The 22,910-nt window shown below is 48.5% G+C and overlaps 1 protein-coding gene across 1 annotated transcript in view; it reads left to right on the forward strand.

The window, feature by feature from the left end:
- The window catches only part of LOC140418011 (uncharacterized), a 104,614-nt gene that overhangs the window by 57,717 nt on the left and 23,987 nt on the right, over window positions 1-22,910 (forward strand). Inside the window, exon 4 of the mRNA XM_072501442.1 lies at window positions 13,283-13,852. Coding sequence (XP_072357543.1) covers window positions 13,283-13,852 — 570 coding nt within the window. The remainder of the gene's footprint in view (window positions 1-13,282; window positions 13,853-22,910) is intronic.

The raw sequence follows: 22,910 nt of genomic DNA on the forward strand, positions 1-22,910 counted from the left end.
AACATCCTTTCCACATCCACCCTGTCAAGGCTCCTCAGCATCTTCTACTGTTCAATCACGTCACCTAAACTCCATCGGACACAAGCCCAGCCTGTCCAATCATTCCTCATAAGACCAGCCTCCAATTCCAGTTATGAGTCCAGTAAACCTTCTCTGAACTGCTTCCAACACATTGACACCATTCCTTAAATGAGAGCAATACTGTACACAGTGCTCCAGATGTGGTCTCACCAATGTCCTGTATAACTGAAGCATAACCTCCCTACTTTTGTATTCAATTCCCCTCACAATAAACGATAACATTCTATTAGCTATCCTAATTACTTGCTGTACCTGTATACTCGCCTTTTGTGATTCATGCTCTTAGACACCCAGATCCCTCTGAATCTCAGAGCTCTGCAATCTCTCACCATTTAGGTAATAAGCCTTTTTGTTCTTCCTGACAAAGTGGACAATTACACATTTTCCCACATTATTCTCAATTTGCCAGATTTTGTCCCACTCATTTAACATGTACCTTTTTAACCTCCTTATGTCCTCTTCACAATTTACTTTCCTACCTATCTTTGTATCATTGGAACATAGGAGCAGGAGTTGGCCATTCAGCCCATCGAGCCTGCTCCACCATTCAATACGATCATGGCTGATCATCCACTTCAATGCCTTTTTCCCCACACTATCCCCATATCCCTTTGTGTTATTGGTATTTAGAAATCTGTCAGTCTCTGCTTTAAACACACTCAATGACTGAGCGTCCACAGCCCTCTGGGGTAGAGAATTCCAAAGATTCACAACTTGTAGATTTCTTTTTTAAAATATTTTTTATTCTTCTTTTTCACATTTTCTCCCAAATTTACACCCAACAATAAACAATAATCAGTAACGAATGAAATATCAATCCCCATATCAATAACAACGATCCCATCCTCCCACCAAACCCCAGACATTAGCCCGCATGTTAACACATAACAAATGACAAAAAGGAATCAGGAATCACCCATAGTCACCAATAACACACACAGCCCCCCTCCCCCAACCCTCCCAGCCCCCAACCCCACTGATGTTCGATGTGATCCAATTCTCGAAAGTGCACAATGAATGATGCCCATGAATTGTAGACCCCCTCCATCCTTCCCCTCAGTTCAAATTTGACCTTTGCAAGCGTCAAGAATTCCAGCAGGTCCCCCCCCCCCCCCCCCCCCTTGCCACGCCTGGGTACAGGGTGGAGAGGTTGATCTCCACCCTAACAGAATCCACCTTCGGGCGATCAATGAGGCGAAGGCTACAACATCTGCCTCCGCACCCGTTTCCAACCCCGGCTGGTCCGACACCCGAATATGGCCTCCCGAGGGCCCCGGTCCAGTTTCACTTGCAACAGTTTAGAGATTAGCCTAAACACCTTCCAGTAATCCTCCAGCTTTGGATAAGACCAAACCATATGAACGTGGTTTGCGGGGCCACCCCGCAACGTTCACACACATCTACCCCCTCAAAAAGCTGGCTCATCCTCACCCTTTAAGGTGCGCTCTATACACCACCTTCAGCTGTATCAACCCCAACCTCGCACACAAGGTGGAGGCGTTCACCCTCCGGAACACCTCACACCAGAGCCCCTCCTCCATACCCTCACCCAACTCTTCCTCCCACTTTGCCTTGATCCCTTCTAGCGGCGCCTTCTCCTCCTCCAAAATAGCCCCGTAAACCGACAATACTATCCCCTTCTCCAGTCCCCCTGTCGTCAGCACCTCCTCCAGCAATGTGGAAGCCAGCTCTGCTGGGAAGTTCTGAATCTCCTTGCTGGCAAAGTCTCGAACCTGCATGTATCTAAATATTTCCCCCTGCTCCATCCCATACTTCACTCCCAGCTCCTTCGATCCCGTAAAACGACCCCCAAGAAATAAATCTTTTAGTATCCTAATTCCTTTCTCCTCCCATCTCCGAAAATTTCCATCCCACTTCCCTGGCTCAAATCGATGGTTCCCCCGAATCGGCATTTCCATTGACCTTGCCCCCAACCTGAAGTACTGTCGAAACTGTCTCCAAATTCTCAACAAAGCTATTACTACCGGACTCCCTGTGTATCTCTCCAGGGCCGTCGGGAGTGGCGCTGTCGCTAGCGCCTTCAATCCCGACCCCCTACCCAAACTCTCCTCCATTCTGACCCATTGGGAGTCAATCCCTCTGACCCAGCTCCGTACCTTCTCCACATTCAGCACCCAGTAATAATACATCAGGTTCAGAAGACTCAAACCCCCTGCCTGCCTTCCTCTCTGTGGTAGCACCTTTTTAATTCTGGCCACCTTCCCTCCCCATATGAATGAGGTCATCAGGAAAATCGGCAGGCATTGAAAAATAAACAGGAATCGCGGCAGCACATTCATTTTAGCTGCCTGTACCCGACCTGCCAGCGACAGAGGGAGACCATCCCACCTTCCAGATCAGCTTTTACTCTCCCCACCAAATTAGAAATGTTGTACCTACGGAGCCCCCCCCTCCCCCCCAACAATCCCGAGCAACCTCCACCCCCAGGTATCTAAAGTGAGTCCCTACCCTACTGAATAACAGCCCTGCCGCCACCCCCGGACGAGACACCACAAAATATTCACTCTTGTCTAGATTTGATTTGTAACCCGAGAAAGACCTAAACACCCGAAGCAGCTCCAGTATTCCCCCTATTGACACACTTGGTTCCGACACATATAACAGCAAGTCATAGCCATATAAAGACACCCTATGCTCTATTCCCCCCCCGCACTATCTCTTTCCATACTCCCAAACTTCTTAATGCGATGGCCAATGGCTCAATCGCGAGTGCAAACAGCATGAGTGACATAGGACATCCCTGCCAAGTCCCACGGTGGTGAGGAAAGTATTCTCAGCTGATGTTATTTGTGCGGACACTGGCCCTCGGCTCCTTATATAATAGCTTTACCCAGTCCTTAAATCTGGGTCCAAACTGCCCGCATGTTAACATAAGCAAATAACAAAGGAAATCAGGAATCACCCATGGTCACCATTAACACACACAGTCCCCCTCCCCCCAACCCTCCCCCCCCCAACTAATGTTCGATGTTATACAATTCTTGAAAGTGCATAATGAATAACGCCCATGAATTGTAAAACCACTCTATCCTTCCCCTCAGTTCAAACTTAACCTTCTCAAGAGTCAAGAATTCCAACAGGTCCCCCTGCCACACCAGGGCACAGGGTGGAGAGGTTGCTCTCCAGCCCAACAGGATCCGCCTTCGGGCGATCAATGAGGCGAAGGATACAACATCTGCCTCCGCACCCGTTTCCAACACCGGCCGGTCCGACACCCCGAATATGGCCTCCCGAGGGCCCAGGTCTAGTTTCACGTGCACCACTTTAGAGATTATCCTAAAAACCTCCTACCAGTAATCCTCCAGCTTTGGACAGGACCAAAACATATGAACGTGATATGCTGGGCTACCCCCACAACGTTCACACACATCATCAAAGAGCCAACTCATCCTCGCCCTCGTGAGGTGTGCTCTATATACCACCTTCAGCTGTGTCAGCCCCAACCTTGCGCACAAGGTGGAGGCTTTCACTCTCCGGGGCACCTCACACCAGGACCCCTCCTCCATATCCACTACCAACTCTTCCTCCCACTTTGCTTTGATCCCTTCCAGTGGTGCCTTCTCCTCTTCCAAAATAGCCCCGTAAACTGCCGACACTACCCCCTTCTCCGGTCCCCCTATCCTCAGCACCTCCTCCAACAAGGTGGAGGCCGGCTCCACCGGGAAGCTCTGTATCTCCTTCCTGGAAAAATCTCGAACCTGCATCTATCTAAACATTTCCCCCTGTTGCAGCCCATACTTCACTCCCAGCTCCTTCAATCCTGAAAACTGACCCCCAAGAAACAAATCTTTTAGTGTCTTAATCCCCTTCTGCTCCCATTTCCGAAAATTTACGTCCCACTTCACTGGTTCAAATTTGTGATTCCCCCGAATCGGCATTTCTCTTGACCCTACCCCCAACCTGAAGTGTTGGCGAAACTGCCTCCAAATTCTCCATGAAGCTATTATTACCGGACTCCCTGAGTATTTCCCTGGGGCCATCTGGAACGGTGCTGTTGTTGGCACCTTCAATCCCGACCCCCTACACAAACTCTCCTCCATTCTGACCCACTGGGAATCAACCCCTCTGACCCAGCTCCGCACCTTCTGCACATTTGCCGCCCAAACCCCGTGCATGCCTTCCCCTCTGTAGCAGCACCTTTCTAACTCTGGCCGCCTTCCCTCCCCATATGAATGAGGTAATCATTCCTTCAATCTCTCTGAAAAATATCTTTGGCGGCAAAATCGGCAGGCATTAGAAAATAAACAGAAATCACGTCAACACATTCATTTTAGCTGCCTATACCCGACCCGCCATTGACAGAGGGAGACCATCCCACCTTGCCAGATCAGCTTTCACTCTCCCCATCAAACTAGAAATGTTGTAGCTACGGAGCCCCTCCCCCACTCCCGGGCAACCTGCACCCCCAGGTAATTTATTTTAATTCAACTATGCTGTTTATCTGTTTTGTAATATTTTGGGCTGTGTGACCTGCATTGGTATCCTTCTGTTTTTATATATTCTTACCCTCTTTCTCCACTCACTATGTTAACCTGTTAACCAGTTGTTCAATTGATCTGGCATTTCATCTCCAGACTCTGGTCGCTCAAATGTACTGCCACAAATTAATTCTGCAATGTGTTGCTTGTACTTATGTGGCAATATCAGTCGTTCTGCTCTGTACCCATTTTCCACCAATTTTTCTGTTACTCTGTTGCATTCATTCATGATTTATAAAATGGTTAAAAAAACGTAACAAAAAAATTCAACTCATCCTTAAATATATTCAGTGACCCCCTAGCCTCCAGTGGTCCCTGTGGAAGAGTAATTCAGAAACTAACAACCCTCTGAGGGAAGAGATGACCGGAAATCTATAACGTGGCTACAGCACAATATTACACAACTGGAAATAATAATAATATACTTTATTACAGAACCATTAACAATATAATTAATATGTACCTTATAACAATAGACATATCTCTGTCCGATATTAATTTACTATCCCCATAAATGTCAGCCATCTCCTGGGGAAACTACCCTTTAATTGTGAATATTGGGAAAGAAACCATCCTTTTAGCCAGACGAATAAATGTGTCAAGCTGAGGGAGCAAAGGATGTCAATGTCTTTGAGAGAGAGAGAGACCTGGGCCAAGCTTTGCAGAGTCTGCACCCTCCCTGGATTCACTTCCTTTCCCTTCAGTTGCTGCAAGTGACCAATTGAAGGTGAGAATGAGAAAAGAAATGGAAAGGAGAGAAAAGAAAGTGTTTTACTCACAGAGGTTGGGGACAGGAGGAGATTTCACTCTGTGTGAAGCTCAATATCCATTCACGCAATGCCCGCGCTCAACTCTTCCCATTGGTCAATACCTCAGGTGAAAGGGCAGGAGGCGGGCTCAATTCGCAAATGCACAGCTGCCCCTCTCCCCGAGACATGCGCAGTCCCGGACCGGGGGAGGGAGAGATCACCGAACGGCTTCTCCCTCTGGCCGGAGCCGTCAGCCGGTTGCCTGGAAACCTTGTCTCCAGGAGCTGCAGGAGGAGGGGCTCCTGGGCCTGCGCACTGGAACCCGGTGACGACTCCGCGGAATACAGTAATTGCTATTGGCTGATTCAGGCAGGGCACCATTGTGATGTCACAGCGGAAGTGAAGGTGAAACCTCTTCCTGTCTCCAACATCTGTGAGTAAAACACTTTCTCTTCTCCCCCTTTCCATTTCTTTTCTCATTCTCACCTTCAATTGGTCACTTGCAGCAACTGAAGGGAAAGGAAGTGAATCCAGGGAGGGTGCAGACTCTGCAAAGCTTGGCCTGCTGAGTCAACAGGGAGTCCAAAGCCAATTTGCTGCGTTAACCTCCTTCAGCGGTAGCTTACTCGGGGCCTCCATATGATTCTCCTTGGCCTTCGCCAAACAAGCCTCTGGTTATCCTGCACCTTGTATTAGCAGTTTAAGAAATTATCAGCCCCGAGCATAAACTTTACACATCTCCCACAAAATGGAGCGGGAAATACCAGGGGCCGAGTTAAACAAAAGGAAGAACTCAAACTCTTCCTTAAAATGTGTAGTAAATGAAGTACCTCTTATCAGGAGGTATCAAATCTCCACGTTCTTGACCGGAGTGAGCCCTTGAGCAGAACCTCGGGGACAACGAGGAGGGGGGTGGGGGGAAGATCCACAATTACGATGTTTCCTGTGTTGCAGGAGGACACCAGGTGTAGGATTGTCCTCGGAACAAGAAAGTTGTTGATTCTAATATGACATTGATGTGGGGCTGGAAAGAAGGTAAAATCTCTGCTCCTCGGGTGCAAAGTTCTCCAAGCATCCACATAACCCACCTCCTCACAAGCCGAGGCCAACACCCCAGCTTACAGCGTGGTGTGTGGTGGGGTTCTGGTAACCAGGAGCTTATCTACCAGAGGATTTAAGTGGCCGTTGAAGTCACCAACCACAAAAGAGTCAGTCGAAGCTGACTACAAAATCCACAGAAACCTTAGTAATGAACTCCGGGGAGTAATTCGAGGATCCATAAACATTCATTATTGAAACAACATCTCCATGCACTGAACCTCTAATGATCACATATCTACCTCCTTTATCCTTGATGCAGATTTCAACCTTTAAAGGTGTGGTGTTGGGTGTTCTGACACACAGATGAGCCAACACGGTTGTATATGGTACAACGCTATTTTATTTAAACTTACTATGTACAGTTTTGTCTTTGCACTCTGCACGTGGGGGTTCCCTGCTTGTGATGTTTTAACAGCTCTTCCTTGTTTCTTTGTCCCCAGACCTACTGACCACCAGGTGTCGTGCTCGTGCTTTTTATGTGGTTGGTGTTCTTGTCTGTGATTGGTTGTGGTGTTGTGTGCTCTGATTTGCCTGTTGGTGTGTCCATCATGATGTGTGTGTTTGAATATCATGACATCCCCCCTTTTTACAAAGATATGTGCCTACGTGGTAATAAATATGATCGTGTCGTGAGTGCATCTAAAAGTGTGTGTGTGTCGTGTGCAGCATGTGCATATAACGGAACTATGTACATGGGGCGATGTCGGGTGCGTCACATGAACCAAGTTGTACCATAACATAACATAAATGCGAGCGAGAGAAGAAGGAAAAAAAAACTTGAACAGTTGTCCAGTCAGACGACATCTGGAACGATAAACAACAACAGGTTATCATGTGAAATTGTGCAACTTGTTAAACATATGAACGGTATTATAAGTCCAGTCTAATGGGCTTGCGACGAGTTCGGGTTGATCGCCTCAAGGGTGGATCAAGAACCACCGGCTGCTGTGCAGGCATGGCCATGGGTGGCGATGGAAAGGGCGTGATGTGCGGCAGCTCCACAAAGTCATCCTCGGAAGCCTGTTGCGGATCTGGCGTGTGCGTACTGTGTGGCTGCGAGCGTGGAAGTCGGCGAAGGGCGCGCCGATTGCGGCGACGCACGGAACCATCCGGCATGCGAACCAGGAACGAGCGGGGAGCCACTTGTCGGAGGACTTCGGCCGGTGCTGACCAGCCACCATATGGTTGATGGACGCGTACTTTGTCTCCGGAGGACAGGGGGGGCAGGTCCGTCGCTCGTGTGTCGTACCGACTTTTCTGGCGATCACGCTGCAGTTGCATGTTCCGAAGAACCGTCTCATGGTCTGTTGTTGGTGCCAGGATGGAAGGTACCGTCGTCCTGAGGGAGCGACCCATTAGTAGCTGCACTGGCGAGAGACCCGTGGATAGCGGGGCCGATCGATAGGCCAGCAAGGCAAGGTTAAAGTCCGATCCGGCAGCAGCCGCCTTGCACAGGAGCCGCTTGGCGATGTGGACACCCTTTTCAGCCTTCCCGTTCGATTGTGGATGCAGAGGGCTGGATGTCACATGAGTGAAACCATATGCTGCGGCAAAGGACGACCATTCACGGCTGGCGAAACAGGGTCCATTGTCTGACATGACAGTCCTTTGAATGCCATAGCGAGCAAATGTTTCCTTGCAGGCCCCAATGACTGCGGACGACGTCAGATCATGGAGAGGCATGACTTCCGGGTAGTTTGAGAAGTAGTCTATAATAACGATGTAATCTCTGCCGAGCGCGTGAAATAGGTCAACACCCACCTTCGCCCAGGGGGACGTCACCATCTCGTGTGGTAGAAGTGTTTCCGGAGGTTGCGCCGGCTGAAACCTCTGACAGGTTGTGCAGTTGAGCACCATGTTGGCTATGTCTTCATTAATACCCGGCCAATATACCGCCTCCCGGGCCCTTCGTCTGCATTTTTCGACGCCCAAGTGGCCTTCGTGTAGTTGATGAAGAATCATCTGGCGCACGCTGTGCGGAATAACGATCCTGTGTGATTTCATAAGGACCCCGTCTATGTTGGTAAGATCATCTCGCACATTATAAAACTGGGGGCACTGCCCTTTGAGCCACCCTTCCGTCATGTGGCGCATCACTCGCTGCAGAAGGGGGTCAGTCGCCGTCTCTGCGCGTATGTGGGCCAGACTAGGATCATCAGCTGGCAGATTTGCTGCTGTCAGAGTTACGTGTGCCTCAATTTGACGCACGAACCCCTCCGCATCTGGTGGTGTGCTCACTGCTCGGGAAAGAGTGTCCGCCACGATGAGCTCCTTCCCCGGAGTGTAGATCAGTTTGAAATCGTACCTCCTGAGTTTAAGTAAGATGCGCTGGAGGCGAGGAGTCATGTCGTTCAGGTCTTTGTTAATGATGTTGACCAGGGGGCGGTGGTCAGTTTCGACCGTAAATCGTGGCAGGCCATACACATAGTCGTGGAACTTGTCCAGTCCAGTTAACAAGCCCAGGCATTCTTTTTCGATTTGCGCGTAGCGCTGTTCGGTAGGGGTCATGGCTCGTGAGGCATATGCAACCGGGGCCCATGACGACGTGCTGTCTTTTTGCAGGAATACCGCTCCAATACCAGATTGGCTGGCGTCTGTTGAGATCTTTGTAGGGCGAGTCGTGTCAAAGAAGGCCAGCACTGGTGCCGTGACCAGTTTGTGCTTGAGCTCCTCCCATTCCCGCTGATGCGATTGGTGCCAGTTGAATTCTGTCGATTTTTTTACGAGATGGCGCATATTTGTTGTATGAGAAGCCAGGTTGGGAATGAACTTCCCAAGGAAGTTGACCATGCCCAGGAATCTTAAGACAGCCTTCTTGTCAGCCGGTCGTGGCATGGCTGTGATGGCGCTAACCTTGTCTGCATCGGGACGGACCCCTGACCTTGAGATGTGGTCCCCGAGGAATTTCAGCTCCGTCTGGCCGAAGGCACACTTCGCACGGTTGAGACGCAGGCCATTTTGTCGTATGCGGGTGAAGACACGTCGTAGACGATGCATGTGTTCCTGCGGAGTGGTGGACCAAATGATGATATCGTCCACATATACACGTACCCCTTCGATGCCTTCCATCATCTGCTCCATAATGCGGTGGAAAACTTCAGATGCTGAAATGATGCCGAATGGCATCCGGTTGTAGCAGAATCTGCCAAAAGGGGTGTTGAATGTGCATAGTCTTCGGCTGGCCGGGTCCAGTTGGATCTGCCAGAATCCTTTGGACGCATCCAATTTGGTGAATATTTTGGCTCGCGCCATCTCGCTGGTGAGGTCCTCTCGTTTCGGGATGGGATAGTGTTCCCGCATGATGTTGTTATTCAGATCTTTAGGATCTATACATATACGGAGCTCGCCAGAGGGCTTCTTTACACAGACCATGGAGCTGACCCATGGCGTGGGCTCCGTGACCCTGGATAGGACCCCTTGGTCCTGAAGAATCTGCAGTTGTGCCTTGAGGCGGTCTTTGAGTGGCGCAGGAACCCTGCGAGGTGCGTGAACGACAGGGATGGCGTCCGGTCTGAGTCGAATCTTGTACGTGTATGGCAATGTCCCCATGCCTTCAAAAACCTCCTGGTTGTGAGCAAGGAGGGAATGGAGATTTGCGTGGAACTCAGCATCCGGGAAGTCGGATATCTCATCTGGAGAGAGAGACATAATGCGCTGTACCAGGTGAAGGACCTTACACGCCTGTGCGCCCAGTAACGAGTCCTTTGATGAGCCGACAACTTCGAAGGGGAGTGTGGCCGTGTACATCTTGTGGGTCACCTGTAGCTGGCAAGATCCTATGGACGGGATGACGTTCCCGTTATAGTCAACCATCTTGAGCCGGGATGGCGTGATGGGTGGTTTGACCTTCATGGCCTGGACTGCAGAATATGCAATCAGGTTGGCGGATGCGCCGGTGTCCAGACGGAAGGCGACGCGCGATCGGTTGACCGTCAGGGTGGCACACCACTCATCGGCTGGATTGATGGCATTGACCTTGTTGACATCGATGACGGAAACGCGGAAGGCATCCTGGTCATCTGCATCACTTAACTGGAAGTCTTGATGCGTGGGCTGGACGGTCCTGACTTGTCTGCGAGATTGTCGAGGATGCGCCGGATCCATGGGTTGAGCCGAACGACAGTGGGCTGCGTAGTGGCCCATCTTGCCACATCTGAGGCACTGTCGGTTTTTTGCAGGACATTGCCCTTTTAAATGTAGAGCTCCACAATTGCCGCACGTCATGACGTCACGGCGTTCGTTGCGCCACTGCGCATGCGCAGTGCGATCTTGCGGTGGGCGCGCCTGCGCAGTGCGTCCCTCGTTGTGGCCGTTATTTTTGGCGCGGGAGACCGCGAAAAGCGCGGGAAGCGGCCGCTGTCGTCCGGGCCGTGGGTCGGGAAGTAATCGACGGCCTGGATGCGTTCGACGTCGTGGGCGGCCTGCCTTGCCGATTCGACGGCTGGGGACCCCCTCCGTGCCAACTCAGACGCCTGAAATTGGGCAAAACGGCAGGTAGCATTTTCGTGGAGGACACAGGCTTCCACAGCAGACGCTAAGGTGAGGCTTTTTATTTTAAGAAGCTGCTGGCGTAGGCCACTAGAGGCAACGCCAAAAACAATCTGGTCCCTGATCATGGACTCTGTGATGGTGCCGTAACCGCAGGACTGCGCTAGAATCCGGAGGTGCGTCAAGAAGGGTTGAAAAAGCTCCTCCTTACCTTGCAGGCGTTGCTGAAAGAGGTATCTTTCAAAACTTTCATTTACTTCAACTTGAAAGTGCTGGTCCAGCTTGAGGATGACCGTGTCATATTTGGACTGGTTTTCGCCCTCTTCGAACACCAGTGAGTTGAAGACGTCGGTGGCGTGCTGACCTGCGTAGAAGAGGAGCATTGCCATCTTCGTTTCATCCGAGGCACTCTGTTTTTCGGTGGCACGGATGTACAGGTCAAATCGCTGCCTGAAGAGCTTCCAATTGGTACCTAGGTTCCCCGCGACTTGCAACGGCTGCGGTCCGTCGGTGTGGTCCATGTCCAGAATGGCAGGTTAGTAGGCAGGTATCGATCCACTCCTGTACCATGTGGTGTTGGGTGTTCTGACACACAGATGAGCCAACACGGTTGTATATGGTACAACGCTATTTTATTTAAACTTACTATGTACAGTTTTGTCTTTGCACTCTGCACGTGGGGGTTCCCTGCTTGTGATGTTTTAACAGCTCTTCCTTGTTTCTTTGTCCCCAGACCTACTGACCACCAGGTGTCGTGCTCGTGCTTTTTATGTGGTTGGTGTTCTTGTCTGTGATTGGTTGTGGTGTTGTGTGCTCTGATTTGCCTGTTGGTGTGTCCATCATGATGTGTGTGTTTGAATATCATGACAAAAGGGATATTTTTATTAATAAGGATTGCCACACCCTTGTTACTTGATGAAAAGGAGGCAAAAAAACCTGCCCCACCCGATCCTGCCTCAATTTAAAGTGTTCCTCATCACAGAATCCCTACAGTGCAGAAGGAGGCCATTCGGCCCATCAAGTCTGCATCTGCCTTTGAAAGAGCTCTCTCCTTAAGCCCATGCTCCAGCCTATCCCAGTCACCCAGTAACCCTACCAAACCTTTTTGAACACTAAGGGGCAATTTAGCATGGCCAATCCACCTAATCTGCGCATCTTTGGACTGAGAGAAAACCCAGACAGACACTGGGAGAATGTGCAAACTCCCCATTGCCAGTCACCCGAGGCCAGAATTGAACCTGAGACCCTGGAGCGGTGAGGCAGCAGTGCTAACCACCGTGCCACTGTGTCGCCCCAATTGAGGTTAATCGAGATGAGTTTCCTGGAATAAAGCTATGTCGACTTTCTCCTTGAGAAAGGAGACAATCATTTTCCTTCTGATAGTGCGATGGATGCCCTATACATTCCCTGAGAAAATTTGGATTGTATTGGATCCGCTGGTGTCTCAGCAGGCTGGATAACTGAGTGAATCCCTTCTCACACTGAGAGCAGGTGAATGGTCTCCCAGTGTGAATTTGCTGGTGTCTGTGTAGGTTGGATAACTGAGTGAAGCCCTTCTCACACTGAGAGCAGGTGAACGGCTTCTTCCCAGTGTGAATGCGTCGATGAGCTTCTCGCAAAGATGGGTCACTGTATCCCCACAACCGAACATTTCCATGGTTTCTCCATGTTTTAGGTCTGTGGGGGACAGAGATTTACAGCTTTTGGGGAATGAGACAGGAAAGAATGTTCCATAGAAACTAGAATTGTCTGTTCTGAATTTCTATCCTGTACTGACAGTAATGTCTTTTGTAAATTGTTTCTGCAAGATATTAGAAGAGGACGAATTAGACAGAAATCTCGAACGTCACATCTCAATCTGGCAGTCACTCGATTCCTTTGGACCTGAATATCATCAGCCTTTGAATCTAGAAGGAGAAATGTTTGCCCCAAGTGTTGACTTCAAAAGATTTTAAACATCAGTGTGACTGGAAAAGCACCGAGACATACACACCCGAGTGAGAGTGTTCCAGAGCACTGACTGTGGAAAGAGCTTTAACCAGTTACATTGCACCATTCACAGCGGGGAGAGACTACACGTGTTTGTGTGTGGTCAAGGCTTCAATTATCCAATCTGTGGAGACACAAGGAGATCCAAAACATGGAGAAACCGTGGAAATGTTCGGATTGTGGGAAGGGATACAGAGCCCCATGTTTGCTGGAAGCTCATCGACGCATTCACACTGGGGAGAAGCCATTCACCTGCTCTCAGTGTAAGAAGGGATTCACTCAGTTATCCAACCTTCACAGACACCAACGGGTTCATACTGGGGAGAGACCGTTTACCTGCTCTCAATGTGGGAAGGGATTCAAACATTTATCCAGCCTGCACAAACATCAGCGAATTCACACTGGGGAGAAGCCATTCACCTGCTCTCAATGTGGGAACAGATTCAGTGCGTTATCCAGCCTGAAGTCACACGAGCGAGTTCACACTGGGGAGAGGCCGTTCACCTGCTCTCAGTGTGGGAAGGGATTCAGTTGTTCGTCCAACCTGTGGACACACCAGCGAGTTCACACTGGGGAGAGGCCATTCACCTGCTCTCAGTGTGGGAAGGGATTCACTGAGTTATCCCACCTACAGACACACCAGCGACTTCACACTGGGGAGAAGCCATTCACCTGTTCTCAGTGTGGGAAGGGATTCAGACATTCATCCACCCTGCAGAGACATCAGCAAGTTCACACTGGGGGGAAACCGTTCACCTGCTCTCAGTGTGAGAAGGGATTCACTCAATTATCCAGCCTGCAGAGACACCGGCGGATTCACACTGGGGAGAGGCCGTTTACCTGCTCTCAATGTGGGAATGGATGCAGACATTTATTCATCCTGCGGAAACATCAGCGAATTCACACTGGGGAGAGGCCGTTCACCTGCTCTCAATGTGAGAAGTGAATCACTCGATTATCCATCAGAGACACCAGTTGATCTGCTTGTAACTTCAACTTCACATGGGTCATAGAGTCATGCAGCACAGTAAAGGCCTTTCGGCCCATCGAGTCTGCGCCAGTCCAAAACAACCTCTTAACTATTCCAATCCCATTTCCCAGCACTTGGCCTATAGCCTGGGCATCGCAAGTGCCGATCTAAATGCTTCTTAAATGTTATGAGGGTTTCTGCTTCCACCAGCCTTTCAGGCAGTGAGTTCCAAACTCCCACCACCCTCTGGGTAAAAAAGCTTTTCCTCACATCCCCTCTAAACCTCCTGCCTCTTAACCTTAAATCTGTGCCCCCTGGTCACTGATCCCTCCAGGAAAGGGAAAGGTTTTTTCCTGTCTACTCTATTTATGTCTCTCATAATTTTTTACATCTCAGTCATGTCCCCCTCAGTCTCCGCTGCTCCAAGGAAAACAATCCAAGTCTATCCAATCTCTCTTCATAACTAAAACTCTCCAACCCAGGAAACATCCTGGTAAATCTCCTCTGCACCCTTTCCAGTGCTATCCCAACCCTCCTATAATGTGGATTCCAGAACTGCACACAATACTCTAGCTGTGGCCTAACCAATGTTTAATACAGTTCAAGCATAACCTCCCTGCTCTTAAACTCTCTGCCTCAGCTAATAAAGACAAGTATGCCATATGCCTTCTTAACCACTGGATCCTCCTGCTCTGCCACCTTAATGGGCTGGTGTACATGCACATCAAGTCCCTCTGATCCTCGGTGCTTCCCAGGGTCCTGCCGTTTATCATGTATTCCCTTGCCTTGTTTGACCTGCCCAAGTGCATCACTTCACACTTGTAGCATAAAACTTGAAATCCTGTTGTGTGATCCTTAGCTGGAATAATGTGCCCTAGTTGGGAAACTGCCGTGGGCATCACACTGACAGAGAAACAGGAAGGTGCTTGGAGGATGGACTGGGAATTGGAGCGGGTGACCAGGGCTAATGGTTCCGTGACCCCCGGAGTTCAGTACCCCTGTGCCAAAGTGGGGAGTCACAGGAACAGAGGCGCCAAAGAGAAACCATTTGGGTCCAGAACATTGTGAACATCCTTTTACTCTGGTTACTCTTTTACTCTGGTTGTCTTTGATCAACAAGTATTGTTTTTTTAAACCATGTTCTGTTTCATTAATAAACTTGTTTTGTTAAAAATATTTGATTTTTTTTCTGGTCTTTTCAAATTCATTCACTTAAGGGAAAGTGGGTGAGAGGAGTTGGCAGGCTCTTTAACAGAAAGTGAGTCCCTCAAAGGTAATGGATAAAGGAGCCAGAGGGGGAGATGAGATTTTCTTTTTCTTTTGACACATAGTGTTTGAAAATGGGGTTCAGGGAGTCAATCATGATTGACCAATTTATCAAGGTTCTTTGAGGGAATAACAAGGGATGTCAATAAAGGGGTACCTGTAGATGTGGTTTATCTAGATTTCCAGGAGGTATTTCTCAAGGTGCCACATCAAAGGTTACTGCACAAAATAAGAGCTCATGGTATAGGGCAGGAATTTTCAAAGTGGAGATCGCAACCTGCAGGTAGGTCACGGGCGGGTATCGGGAGGGTCACGGAGCCATCAATCGCGGCGTTCCCGATTGCGTTAATTCAGGCGCAACAGCCGCAGCGTCCAGCTTTTAAAAATGGCGGCTGCAAGAGGCTTTAGAAATACGGGCACGCGGAGCCCAGAGAGAAACACCGCCTCCTCCTGACCCAGGAGAAGATTTTTTTTTTAAATTCAATTCAGTCTTCCTGGATTGGTCTTGAACATGCTCAAGGGCTGAGCATGCAGAACTCTCTTTGATAGTGAATTTTAGAGATTAAAAAGTTTCACAATATTTTGAGTTGTAATTCCTCCTCATCTATATCTAAAATAGTCGCATTGTAATTTGCAGACTATATCCCCAGGCTGTAAACCACTTGTGTGAGGAAAACTTACATCCTGCATCTGCTCTGTAGAGTCCTGAGAGAATAATGCCTGTTTCGATGAGGTCATTTCTCATTCTTCGCTACCCTTTACAAGGGCCGGTGCAGACTCGATAGGTCGAATGGCCTCCTTCTGAGCTGTAAATTCAATGAAATCTAGAGTATAGAATATAAGCCCAGGCTCACCTCTCGCATTGAAGGTAAGAAAAAAGGTCGGCCAGCGTGGGTCCCGAAGGATGGTCGGTTAGTAAAAATGGTCCCGGGCAAAAAGGTTTTGAGAAACCCTGGTGTAGGGGTTGACGTTTCAGGATGGATAGAGGATTGGTTGCTGACAGGAAGCAGACAGTAGGTATAAAGGGTCATGTTTGGGGTGGGAAGATGTGACAAGTGGAGTGTCACAAGGATCAGTGCTATTGACAACTATTTACAATCGATAATAATGAGTTGGATGATGGAACCAAATGCATGGCGGCTAATTTATACAAAAATAAAGTTAAAGTACCCAATTCTCTTTTTTTTCCACAAGGGGCAATTTAGTGTGGCCAGTTCACCTATCCTGCACACCTTTAGGTTGTGGGGGTGAGACTCGCACAATTACGGGGATAATGTGCAAACTCCACATGGACAGTGACCCGGCCTGGATCAAACCTGGGTCCTCAGAGCTGTGAGGCAGCAGTGCTAACCACTGCACCACCATGACGTCCTTGACAGCGAAATTTGCTGATGACACAAAGATAGGTCAGAAAGTAATTTGTGACGTGGACTTAAGGAGTCTGCAAAGGACAACAAATAGGTTAAGTGAATGGACAAAAATGTTAAGGATGGAGCATAATGTGGAAAAATGTGAACGTATCCACTTTGGCAGGAAGGATTAAATAAAACACCATATTATAGAAATGGAGAAAGAGTTCAGAACTCTGAGGTACAGGGGGATCTGGGTGTCCTGATACAGGAATCTCAGTAAATTAGTTTGCAGGTACAGCCAGTGATTGGGAAGCACAATGGAATATTGTTGTTTATTGCAAGGGGACTGGAACATAAAAGTCGGGATGTTTTGCTGCAGTTGTACAGGGCCTTGGTGAGACCATATTTGGAGCACTGCGCACAGTTTGGGTCTCCTTATTTCAGAAATGAGATAGTTGCATTAGAAGCAGTTCATAAGAGGTTGACCCCCAGATTCTGGAATGAGGGGGTTATCCTCAGGTTTGACAGGTTGGGACTGTATCCATTGCAGTTGAGAAGAATGAGAGAGGATCTTATTGAAACACGAGGTCCTGAGTGGAATTGACAGAGAGAATGCTGGGAGGATGTTTCCCCTTGTGGCAGAGACTAGAACTCGGGGATACTGTTTAAAAACCGGGGCTGTGATTCAGTTTTCTGGTGCAGTGCGCCCCGCTGGCTGCGGGATTCTCCGTCTCACCAGCCGGTCAATGGGGTTTCCCATTGTGGGCAGCCCCATGCCGCCAGGAAATCCCCAGCATGGGTGCGCTGCTGGCAAGGCGGAGAATCCAGCCCAAGGGGGTTCCCATTTAAGATGCTGATGAGGATATTTGTTCTCCTAAGGGCCCTGGTACTGTGGATCTCTCTTCCCAAGAGAGTGGAGGGGCAGGGGCAGTGAATAGGTTTTAAGGCTGAGTTTGATAAATTCTTGATTGACGAGGGAGTGAAAGGGTGAAGGAAGAAAAGTGGAGTTGGGACCACAATCAGATCAGCCCTGATCTTATTGAATGGTGGAGCAGGCTTGAGGGGCCGAATGGCCCACTTCTCCTAATTTGTATGTATCGACCCTTAACACCCGCTTCCCCAAACTCTGAAATGATTCACAGTGATAACCCTTATTGGTGACAGTGGTTAGATGTTATTCAGTATAAATAAGAGCTGACACATGCTAATGTCTGAGCAGTAGTATCAAAGTGCAGCAGCATTCCCATTACACTCTGGGTGGAAGCACCATCTCCAGGTTAATGCTCCCTGTTCTGCCCCAGATGCCATGGTCCCAGCCAGTGGAATATGTAAAACCTCAACAAATCTCTGTGCTCGGGGAATCCCTTCTTATACTTTATTACATCACAAAGTCTATGGAGACAGATTTAACCCAATCATTGCTGAGCTAACATTTGAACGGACCAATTATAAAGCCTGTCATTGAACCGTCTGTACCCGCCCAAACCACGTCAAACTCGCAAACAATTGTCTTCCCCACGCTCCGTCCCCGGTACGGGGAGTCAGCATTCCCATGCCAAGCAGTGAAAACATGATGGCCTTGATACCCAGGTGTTGTCTAGGATTCCAGGCACTCTTGTTTTCTCTGTCCTCTGGGAGCTGTTTATCTCCCTGTTCCCACAGAGCAAGTCGTCTGTTCTCAGCTCTGCTCGATTTCTGCTGCAGTTTGGTCCCTTTTACACAGTTCAGATCAATAAAACATTTGGTCAGTGAAGACCCAAACCACAATTTCCCATCCTGTCACCTGTCAACCATCCTTACCCAGAGCGTAATCAGAACAGGAATAAAAACAGGAGAAGTGTAACAATCAAATTCAAAATAAATCCACAGCCAGTCATTGAATTTAATTGAATGTTCACTAATTAGCAAGAAAACCTGAAGTAGGGCTTCCCCCAGGGTTTTTCCAGCCCACACCTCGAGCGGGAGGGAAACTCTCTCCGACCCCTCACTCAATTTCACTTTGTGGGGCTGGGGGAGAGAATAGAGCAGTGGGACCGACTGGTTGGCTCTACAGAAATTTGGCATTGACTCGATGGGCCAAATGGCCTCCTTCTCTGTCCTTATGGCTCTGATCTAAAGAGAAAATTTCAGCCTCTATAGTCTTTCCAATTCACTGAAGTCCCTCATCCCTGGTGCCATTCTCGTCAATCTTCCCTGCAATCTCTCTGAGAACTTCACATCTTTCCTGCGATGTGGGGCCCATATATAGGGTTCCATTCTGGAGGGAGAGAATTGAAAAGCAGGGTTATGTTGTTTAGAACCAGGGTTAGATTACACTGGGAGCACTGACAACATTTATGATTTCCATTCAGAAAAAGGAAATCGAGGCACTGGAGAAGGTGTAACAAAGATTCACAAGAATAATAGCAGAACTGAGAGCATTTCACCCTCAGGAAAAGCTGGGGCTTTTCCCTAGAATAGAGAAGACTGAAGGGTGACCTGATGGTAGTTTGAAGTTTGCAAAGCAACAGGGGAACATTGGACTTCGGAGCAGGAGTAGGCCATTCGGCCCCTCAAGCCTGCTGCACCATTCAATAAGATCGTGGCTGATCTGACTGTGGTCTTGGCTCCACCTTCCTGTCTGCTCCCACCCCCATAACCCTGGACTCGTCTGTCAACAATCTGTGGAACTCAGCCCTGAGTAGATTCAGTGAGCCAATGATCCACTGCTGTCTGGGAAGAGAATTCCACTCTCATCACCCTCTTGAGGCACAAAATAAAAATCATCATCTCTGTCTTTAACGGGAAACCTCTTATTCTTAAAATCTGCCTCTGAGTTCCCTTGTCCCCCACAAGGGGAAACATCTTCTGGGTATCCACCTTGTCCAGTCCCCTCAGAATATTCCATGTTTCAATAAGATCACCTCCCATTCTTCCAAACTCCAGTGGGATTGGGCCCAACCTATTCAACTTCTTCATCCAATCAGCCCCTCATCCCAGGATTGGGTCAAGTGAACCTTCTCTGAACTGATTCTAAAGCAATTATATCTTTATTCCCAAATACGGAAACTGAATCTGTATACCGTATTCCAGATGTGGTCTCACCAAGGCCCTGTACAGCTGCAGTGAAACTCCCCTCTTTTGTAATCCTTTCCCTTTGCAATAAATGTCCATATTCCATTTCCCTTCCCAATCACCTGCTGTGCCTGCACACTAAGCTTTTGTGATTCCTGTACCAGGACACCCAGATCCCTCTGTACCTCAGAGTTCTGCAATCTCGCTCCATTTGACTAATATACAGCTTTTCCATTCCTCCTGCCAAAACAGACAAGGTCACATTTACTCCCGTTATTCTCCATCTGCCAGATGTCTGCTCACTCACTGAACCTGGCCCCATCCATTTGCAGAATCTCCACCTCCTGTTGACATCTTTCCTCTCTACCCTGGTGTCATTGCTCAATTTAACTTTCATATATTTGATCTCTTCATCTAACTCATTGATGTAGATTGTAAATATTTGAGGAACCAGCACTGATCCCGGTGTCACTCCGCCAGTTACAGCTTGACAATCAGAAAGGGATCTATTTATCCCTACTCTTCTTCCTGTTAGCTAACAAATCCTTTATCCGTGTAAATACGTTCCCCCCCCCCCCCCCCCCCCCCCCCCCACCCCCCCGCACCATGGCATCTTATCTTGTGCAGTAACCTTTGATGTGACACCTTATCAAATGCTTTCTGGAATTTAAAGTCTGCCACATCTACTGGTTCCCCTTTATCCACCTTGAATGTTATTGCATGAAAAAACTCTAACAGATTAGTTATACACAATTTCCCTTTCACAAAGCCATGTTGGCTCTGCCTGATCACATTATGATTTTATAAGTAACCTACTGTAACCTTAATAATGGATTCTCAGACTTTCCCTATCACAAAGTCAAACAATTATAGGCCAGTTAGTCTTGTGTATTGGTGGGCAAATTACTAGAATCAATCCTGAGAGATAGGATTGACTGTCACATAGAAAGGCATGGACTAGTCAAGGATAGTCAGCATGGATTTGTTACAGGAAGGTCTTGCCTCACAAATTTGATTGAATTCTTTGAGCAAGTGACAAACAAGAAAGGTTGATAGAGGTAGTGCAGTGGATGCGGTATGCATGGATTTTAGCAAGGCGTGTGACAAAGTCCCAGTTGGCAGATTGGTCAAGAAAGTGAAAGCCCATGGGATATAGAGGTATGTGGCAAACTGGATAAAAAGTTGGCTTAGGAACAGGAAACAAAGGGTAATGGCTTCCCTTGCAATTAGAAAGTTGTTTCAAGTGATGTTCCACACGGTTCGATTTTAGGACCCTTACTGTTTGTGTTATAGATTAACGATTTGGACGTGAACGTGGAAACACGATTGGGAAATGTGCAGTCGACACAAAGATTGACCGAGTGGTGGACTGTGTAGAGGACAGATACAATCTCCTGAATGAAGATGAATTGGTGGAGTGGGTGATAAAGTGGCCGATGGAATTTAACACAGAGATGTGTGAGGTCATGCATTTAGGGATGTCAAACAGTTGTAGGGAGTACACAATAAATGGGAATGTATGAAGAGGGGTAGATGAAGTGAGAGATCTTGGTGTACAAGTACGCATATTGTTGGGCCTAGAAAAACTTGTAGCTACGGGGAGAGATTGGCTAGGTTGGGGTTATTTTCCTTGGAACAACGAAGGCTGATGGATGACTTAATTGAGGCGTACAAAATTATGAGGGGGAGAGATAGAGTGGACAGGATAAAATTGTTTCCCTTGGTGGAGAATTCTAGAACCAGGGGACATAAATTCAAGATAAGAAGCAGAAAGTGTAGAGGGAACATGAGGAAGAACTTTTTTATGCAGAGGGTAGTTAGTAGGAATCTGGAATTCGCTGCACGAGTTTGAGGAGGCAGAGACCCTAAACTCTTAGTACCTGGCCTTGCACCTTAAGTGCTCTGAGCTACAGGGCTATGGACCGGGTGCAGGAAGGTTGGATTAGAAAGGGCACCTGGGAGTCCTCGGGCTGGCACGGACAAGATGGTTTGAATGGCCTTCTGTGCTGGAACATTTCTATGAGGGCGTTATACACCAGATACATCGATGACATTTTTTTCCTTCGGACCCACGGTGTAGAATCACTGAAACGACTACACGATGACATCAATAAGTTCCATCCAACCATCAGATTCACCATGGACTACTCTCCAAATTCAGTTGCATTCTTGGACACACTCGTCTCCATCAAGGACGGTCACCTCAGCACTTCGCTTTACCGCAAACACACGGATAACCTCACGATGCTCCACTTCTCCAGCTTCCACCCTCAACACATTAAAGAAGCGATCCCCTATGGACAAGCTCTCCGTATACACAGGATCTGCTCAGACGAGGAGGAGCGTAACAGACATCTACAGACGTTGAAAGATGCCCTCGTACGAACGGGATATGGCGCTCGACTCATCGATCGACAGTTCCAATGCGCCACAGCAAAAAACCGCACCGACCTCCTCAGAAGGCAAACAAGGGACACAACCGACCGAATACCTTTCGTCGTCCAGTACCTTCCCGGAGCGGAGAAACTGCGACATCTTCTTCACAGTGTTTACCACATCATCGATGAAGATGAACATCTTGGGAATCACCCCCACACCCCCACTACTTGCCTTCAAACAACTGCGCAACCTCAAACAAACCATTGTTTGCAGCAAACTACCCAGCCTTCAGAACAGTGACCACGACACCACACAACCCTGCCATGGCAATCTCTGCAAGACGTGCCAGATCATCGACATGGATACCACCATTACACGTGAGAACACCACCCACCAGGTACGCGGTACATACGCGTGCAACTCGGCCAACATTGTCTACCTCATACGTTGCAGGAAAGGATGTCCCGAAGCGTGGTACATTGGCGAGACCATGCGGACGCTGCGACAATGAATGAACGGACATCGCGCGACAATCACCAGGCAGGAATGTTCCCTTCCAGTCGGGCAACACTTCAGCAGTCAAGGGCATTCAGCCTCTGATCTCCGGGTAAGCGTTCTCCAAGGCGGCCTTCAAGACGCGCGACAACGCAGAATCGCCGAGCAGAAAGTTATAGCCAAGTTCTGCACACATGAGTGCGGCCTCAACCGGGACCTGGGATTCATGTCGCATTACATTCATCCCCCACCATCTGGCCTGCGAAATCCTACCAACTGTCCTGCTTGACACAATTCATACCTCTTTAACCTGGGGTTACCCCGTCTCTGGATCTGTAAAGATTTAATCACCTGCTAATGCTCGTATTCCAAGCATTGTCTGGCATCTTTGAATCGGTCTATACATATGTTTCTGGAACATACCTCTTCATTCACCTGAGGAAGGAGCAGCGCTCCGAAAGCTAGTGACATCGAAACAAACCTGTTG

The sequence above is a fragment of the Scyliorhinus torazame genome, chromosome 5 (genome assembly GCF_047496885.1).
Source record: "Scyliorhinus torazame isolate Kashiwa2021f chromosome 5, sScyTor2.1, whole genome shotgun sequence".
NCBI lineage: Eukaryota > Metazoa > Chordata > Chondrichthyes > Carcharhiniformes > Scyliorhinidae > Scyliorhinus > Scyliorhinus torazame.